The sequence below is a fragment of the Thermobia domestica genome, chromosome 11 (assembly GCF_964235325.1).
Source record: "Thermobia domestica chromosome 11, izTheDome1.hap1.1, whole genome shotgun sequence".
Taxonomy (NCBI): domain Eukaryota; kingdom Metazoa; phylum Arthropoda; class Insecta; order Zygentoma; family Lepismatidae; genus Thermobia; species Thermobia domestica.
The window spans coordinates 248,012,922-248,020,073 of NC_137464.1; the positions used below are offsets into that span (position 1 = coordinate 248,012,922).

Sequence of the window (7,152 nt, forward strand, 5' to 3'; positions counted from 1 at the left end):
ATTTCATTTTCATTTAAACATACACACAAATTTGTACATAGAGGGATTTAAAAGTACATCGGTATGAAGACGTAATTGCATGCAACGTAGAATATTACAGAATAAGATTGTTAAAAAAAAATACAAGAAACAGATTTGATTTAGTTGTTAATGCACTAACCAAATTATACTATATTGAAAAACAAAATGTGTATATACACACACCATTGTAGTTACAAATACTATGTGAAGACCTACGTACAGGAAAGTCTTAAGCCTAAGCCATCAAGAAAAGTACCCGCTGAAAGGGCTTAAAATACAAGCTTTTTCTTATATATATATATATAAAACATATGAAAGGAACATTATTCAGGTGAGTTTTTAATTATTATTATTATTATTATTATGTGTTTCATGCGCTCAGTGACCAATTACATAAATCATACCATGTTGGATAATTTGAAGAAATGTAATAGCTTCAAACACACTTACGTTCCTGTTCCAATCACTTATTGTGGCTTGTTTACAATGTGTTAAAGATAAGCTTAACCACATCGAAAATCTCATTATATAATGGAAGCCACTAGGTGTGACAAACGGGAGTATGTGTTTTATGTAAATAAATAATCCGCTGACGAAGGTGGAAATTTCCATTGAAAATATCTGCATTAATAACTTTGTAGACGTGTTCCTGAGATACTAGTTATAATGTGCGACAGTTTATTTCTGTTGTAGAAATAGAATATAATTTTGTTTTGCAGTTGTTGGTAGTAATCCTAACCCAGGACCTCAACGTCGTGTGTACGGGAGCATGACTGCGGGAGAAGAAGATACGGGAAGTTTGGACTCAGATTCTGATTTGCTGTTGGATGGTGACGGCGAAGGGTCGGATCTGGGTAGTGAAGAGGAGTTAGACGTTGATAAGTTAGGCGTGACGTCATCCAAACAGGAGCAAAGCGACGATGATTTTTAGCGTGATAAATTGAACAGTATGTAAAGTATCAGTAAAGATAAAGTATTTTGGGATCGACACAAATTTCGATTCGTTAATGCACTATTTATTTTAAATAGTGAGTTAAATAAATTATACGAAGATTTGATCTTAACGTTATATGTGTGTGTTCTAGCACAAGTATTACGTTGTCTGAATGTCCATTTATGTAGTAGCTAGTAGGGTCACTAAGCCAGATGAATAGGTGTAAGGGTAGCTGGTTTTTCTTCTGACTTTCTTATTGGATAGGAACCTGAAAATTACGTACAGGAGGAAATGAATTGTGAATTAGGATTTAGAAGCAACACCACATGTACAAAAGTAATCATTTCAGATTTAATTGCACATATTAACTAACATTTCTCTAATATCAAGCAATATAACTTTTTATAGTATCAACAAACCATATTCTTGACACAGGTTAGCGTGTAAGTAATAATAGTAATAATCGGCGTTTCACTATATAATATTGTATTATCAAAAGCGTTACTTTAAATCGAAGCGATACCAGTGTAGTGTTGTAAAAAAACGGTTTTTTTTCTGTGAAGTTTTTTTTCAATAAAAAACATCGTTCTTTTTCATGTTTTTTTTCAAATGTCTGTTTTTTTTCTGACAGCTATTATTTATTGATTTATGTTGAAGATTATTGAAATAATCAATAGAGATTGAGTCGAAGCCCTCGTGACTTACAAATCGTTTGTTTCCTTGTACCTATACGAGCAAAATCGTGTGATTATTCCTTTCGGACCCAGATCATTTTTGGCGTTTTCCTACTTTGTCAGTTAGTGACTTATTGCTCAAAAACCATTTATCCTATTGATATGGTTAAGACCTTGTTTTTTAGAAAAGGAATGTGGCTATTTTTTGGTGTACGTTACATTGCATTGTTGCGAGCGGGTGGTAAATTACTGAGGGAAATGAAGGGGTGAAAATTTACAAAAAATCCCTAACCGAATTTCAAGATTTTTTGTATCTAGCACCACTGTTGCCATATGGGTCTAAGTCACCTAAAAAAAATTCTTTGGTGCGTTGACAAGGTACAGTGAAAACCTGAAGTCGCTGGCTTCCATTCAAAGAAAGAAACAAAAATCTCTGTTTCCATACACATGGAATTTTGACACTTTTTACGCCTCAGAAGCAAAAATCAACAGATATGCCGGGGCTACAGCTTCTCTAATTATCCTATTAAATCTTTTTATGGTGCGTTCTGTAGGCTAAAGAGAAGGCTTTCAGGTAGTGGTACATTTGTTCCAACGTAGCGAGCAAGAGGGAAATAATAGAGGGGAAAGGGAAAATTGCCGAATTTTTCACTTAAAATCGGGAATTAATTGTTTTGGCTGGAAACACTGCCATAAAATAGACGTTAACTATCTGAAAATAAACCTTGGTACCCTAAGACTATATCCTACAAGTATCATGGCGATATCTAACAAAGTAAGCATGAAATGTTTTTTAAAAAATCTTATTCTAACTCAGAAATGCACAATTTTCTTACCATTTACAGAACATGGTTTATTATAAGCCTCAACTGTACTTCCCCTAATTATTCTACCGAAACATTTTATGGTGTGCTGTGTAGGCTAAGGACGAGGCTTTCAGACAGTGGCACGCTTGTTCGAATGTAGCCAACAAGAGGGAAATAATAGAGACAAAAAGGGAATTTTTCCTAAATTTCCTCCTAAAATCGGAAATTAAAATTTTCTGTAGCTGACAACAGTGCTAGCAGACACACACAAACTATCTTAAAAGAAGCTTTGGTATCCCTATAATATACCCTACAAGTATTTGACTATATCAAATAAAGTAAGAAGTTCATTAAAAAATATTTCAGTCTACCTAAAAAAATCACAGTTATCTTTCCACTTAGAGAACAAGGTCTACTGTAAACCTCAACTGTACTTCTCCTAACTATCCTATTGAAACTTTCTATAGTGCGTTGTGAAGGGCAAAGACAAGACTTTCAGATACTGGTACTTTTGTTCCTATGTAGCCAAAAAGAGGGATATAATAGACAAAACATGTAATTTTCCCCTAACATCTTGAATTAAAATTTTCCGTAGCTGGCAACACTGCTACCAGACAGACGAAAACTATCTTAAAATAAACACTGGTACATTACTAATATATCCTACAAGTATTACGGCGATATTTAAGAAACAATGCTTTTAATTACCAAAAATATATTTCGATAAACAGAAAATAGGGGAAAATCAAGAGTTAGAACCTATATCCGAATTTTTCGTGCGTCCCCTAATTACCCCACTGTAACGATATGTACCCGAGTTTGTTCAGTACGGACAAATGTTCGACTGGCGTAAGTTGACTTGCATTCGGACGTATAGGTACGGTTTATAACAAAAATTTCGAATTTTTTGCCCAAATTTAAGGATATTTTAATTTCCGTAGTTGGCAACACTGCGCGCAAGCCCGTCCAATTGATGTCAACAATTAGGTATCCATCCGACGTATCTACCTGACAAGTGTTAAGGAGGTCTCTCTACAACGAATGAAGCTATAGGGGAAAAGTAATAAAGAAAATTGGAAAATTCTCGAATTTTTGACTGGGGTGAAATTTGAGAAGGAAATTCGACACACAGAAGAAAAAGAAACTAAAATGATAAACTATGGACCAACCATATTTAGCAAAAAAAATATATATACCGATATCTTAATTAGTGACCATACAGGAGAGGATTAAAAATGTGACACACCCGTACGTGCCACTTTGGTCACCTGGGTCCGAAAGGGTTACGAGTGTACATTTAATTACATTTTTTTGACTACTAATTTGTGTTGTTGTAGTAATTATAGTCTTGACTAATAATAATATCGTTGTTGTAAACAATCACAATCTCTCCTTTTTTTACATCTTAGTTCCAATACTGATGCTGAGAAATGCAGGGTGTTTCAAAATGAAATATCGGGGAATTAGTCTTCGTAGTACTTATTACAGTTTACGCACAATTATAAATAATACATCAAACAAAAGAACACCTCAAACAGTTTTTGCTTCAAGTGTTCGATGTGAGCTTCATTCGTCACATGGCACACATTGAGTCAATAGGTGAGAAAGGCCCATAAACTTTCCGCCATATGGCACAAAACATTCAATTCACACAGACGGTTGCACTGTAACTACAGATTCAGTCTTTGTAAAATTAAAACACACAAAGCTTTCTGGTCTCTAGTCTCCATCTTTGCTACTTGCTCTTTCTAACGGCAGACAGAGGAAACAATGCATGGCATGCGTGTGTACAAAACTGTTTGAGTTGCTCTTTCATTTGATAATACTTATAATTGTAAGTTAATTGTAATAGATACTACAAAGTTTCAAAATCCTAATATTCATTTTGAAACACTCTGCATTACTTCAAATTATGTCATCCTATATTCATGTCCAAAATTATTGTCGCATGTCTATAAATATGTTGTAGGAATATAATGTGATAACGAATTCACCTGGTATTTCTTATAATGTTAGTACGTGTATAATCGGCAAAGACATGTATGTGACAAATTTCATGTCAAAACAGCAGTAAATAAGAACAATAAAACGAAAATAAAACTTTCTTGTCCATTTAGCAACATTTTCTTTTACTCTTTCTAATTTTCGTATTTATAATTCTTTTCCTTTGAAATTTACCACAAATATACATTTTCCGATTATACACAAAGCATCAGTATTAAAAGTACCCTACAAAATCATTATCAAATTATATACTTACAAGAAGACAGTTATAGCCCTAGATATGCAACAATCATTTTGGACATGAGTGTACATATCATCGGGCCGGCCCTAGGCAATTTGTCGCCCGCGCAATGACGTAATTTGCCGCCTCCCTCTTTCTCCAGAAAGAACAAATCTTTAAAGTCATGATTTTAAGTATGCTATTCCAGCATGAACAACGAAAGGGAGAGAAACTACACTTGCACTCAGAAAGGCTTAAATACTTACTACAAATACAATATTGTTGTGTCTGTTTTTTTCTTTAAATAATCTCTTATGTTAGTGAAAGATAAAGCAAATACATCTGAAAGATGGTAATCATTTTTATAGAATTCAATATCGAGTTTCAATCTCAACGTATCAGTTTGCAATTATAGTACAACTAGCACTTTTGCCTTTATTTCTTGATTTTCCTTCTACATCTGTTATTTATTTTTTTTTTTTTTAAAAAAAAGTGTTTCCACTTCAATGATAACGATCTTATTTGCAACAAAGACAAGAGAAGCTTTCATATCAGAACTCTGATAACTAACCAAAGGGGACAGGCATTCGAGAATTGAGTTCCTGTATTTGACAACAATCAAGCAATTTATTCTGGGATTTATTTTACCATTTGCTTTAGCACTGATCATGTGACTTAAACTAATGCGACCTAAACATAATTTATGAATGTAGTATTCAAGTAGAAGGTCAGCTTAGTAAATTTAGCTACCATGAACATGAAGTCTGTCTCCAATAAGAAATATTTATTTTAAATAAAATACTTATGAAAGATATTGCAGCCCCGTGCAAATGCACGTGTTGCACATATGGTAGAGCCAGCAATGCATATCATATATCTAGTCGACAAATTATTTATATATGATATTCAGAAAAATATTAGTAGGCAAATTAGTATTAGTTTTTACTTTTAGACAAGTTATTTGCATTTTATACTGTTCGTGATATTATTTTCGTACTTATTAAAGGCCTACTTTCACGACAAAAACAAACGTTCATTTATACTTTTATTTCTTCGTTGATATTGGTGAAACAGTACAGAAACCCGGATTATTAGTAGGTACGCTACTCATATAAATTGTAAAATATTTGTACCGTATCAGTATCTAGTGTTTAATTTATGTTGCATTTTATGGTAATTACACCTACATAAAAAATACTTCAGACTTAAATGACATAAGATGCATTACAAATGACTATTTGAAAAAAAACGAAATTTAGAAAAAAAACGAGAGGCAATGTTTTTTTTCTAAAAAAAACGTACATTTCTGAAAAAATACGAACGGTTTTTTTTCTATTTACAACACTATACCAGTGTGCAAACCTTCATCTGCCTTCATACACATGATAGAAGATTAGGTTTGGTTTTCATAACTTTCATGAAAGGTGTCTTCCGCAATTCATGAAGAGTAGTTAACATTTCGATTTCCGTCCGTAACAAATATAAATTGCTTAAAAGGATTTTAAAATATTTTGAATATTTTAAAATAGTTTGAATAATGTGTAAACTGTATGACATCAACAGAAGTAAATAAAAAAAGAAAAGAAAAAAGAAAGAAATTATACATTTCTGATAAATAGAAAATTATTTTTGTGTTTACGCTGTACCTGTTTTTGCAGTTGTTGTTTCACTAAGTTCTACACTGATGCTTGACAGAAAGAATCACTCATCTTAAGTGCATTACAATTTCATAGACAATTGTTTATCTTTCTCAGGCATGAGCTTCAAACACTGTTCTTAACGAAGCAGCCCACTAAAGTGATGATTTTTAGTCATTCCTGCTAAAAAGCATTATTCACATGAGTGGTTGTTCTGACAGTCTGAAGCTCATTTGCAATGCACACCACGCTGAGAGCAGTAAATTCGCAATTTTTTTTTTTTTTTTTTTTTTTTTTACTTACTTCTAACCCTTACAGACGAGCTTGGTTAGTACAAGGCCTCGAATTCACGACCCCTAATATCCAAACTATGATACATAGACGCTATCCAGTTTATTTGTTAGAATAATGTCTGTAAACAAACATCAGTAGATCCCTCCCGACGAACAAACATGTAACATTGCAAATAAATAAAATGTTTAAACTTACGCATCTAGCTCTTGAAATCTCAGAAAGTCGTTCTATCAAAAACCAATTACCAATACTTGTGACATTGAGCTTAAGCATGTAACCACCCTAAACTAGAAAGTTTAAAGTATGTTACCCAATAACTGATTTTACTTACTAATTCAGCTTTATCTAGTTGTCCGCGTATTGAAGGTACTTCATTAACTTATAGATGAACGCTACCTTACTTTCACCTACATACTGCCGTCTACGACGCTTTAAGTCGTACTCTAAATGCGTCCTGTATTCAATCAATACTGGGCAGAGCGATCTTTATTTTGGACTTATTTCGTGCTAAAACTATGTTAGGTTTGTTAGCTATCCAACGCAGAATCTTCGAGCCATGCCG

The 7,152-nt window shown here is 33.3% G+C and overlaps 1 protein-coding gene across 2 annotated transcripts in view; it reads left to right on the top strand.

The window, feature by feature from the left end:
- The window catches only part of Cluap1 (clusterin associated protein 1), a 52,800-nt gene extending 46,547 nt beyond the window's left edge, over window positions 1–6,253 (top strand). For both annotated transcript variants that reach the window (XM_081731954.1, XM_081731953.1), the window contains exon 9: window positions 741–6,253. In XM_081731954.1, coding sequence (XP_081588080.1) covers window positions 741–952 — 212 coding nt within the window. In that variant the 3' untranslated portion in view covers window positions 953–6,253. The remainder of the gene's footprint in view (window positions 1–740) is intronic.
- Window positions 6,254–7,152: the final 899 nt, after the last annotated feature.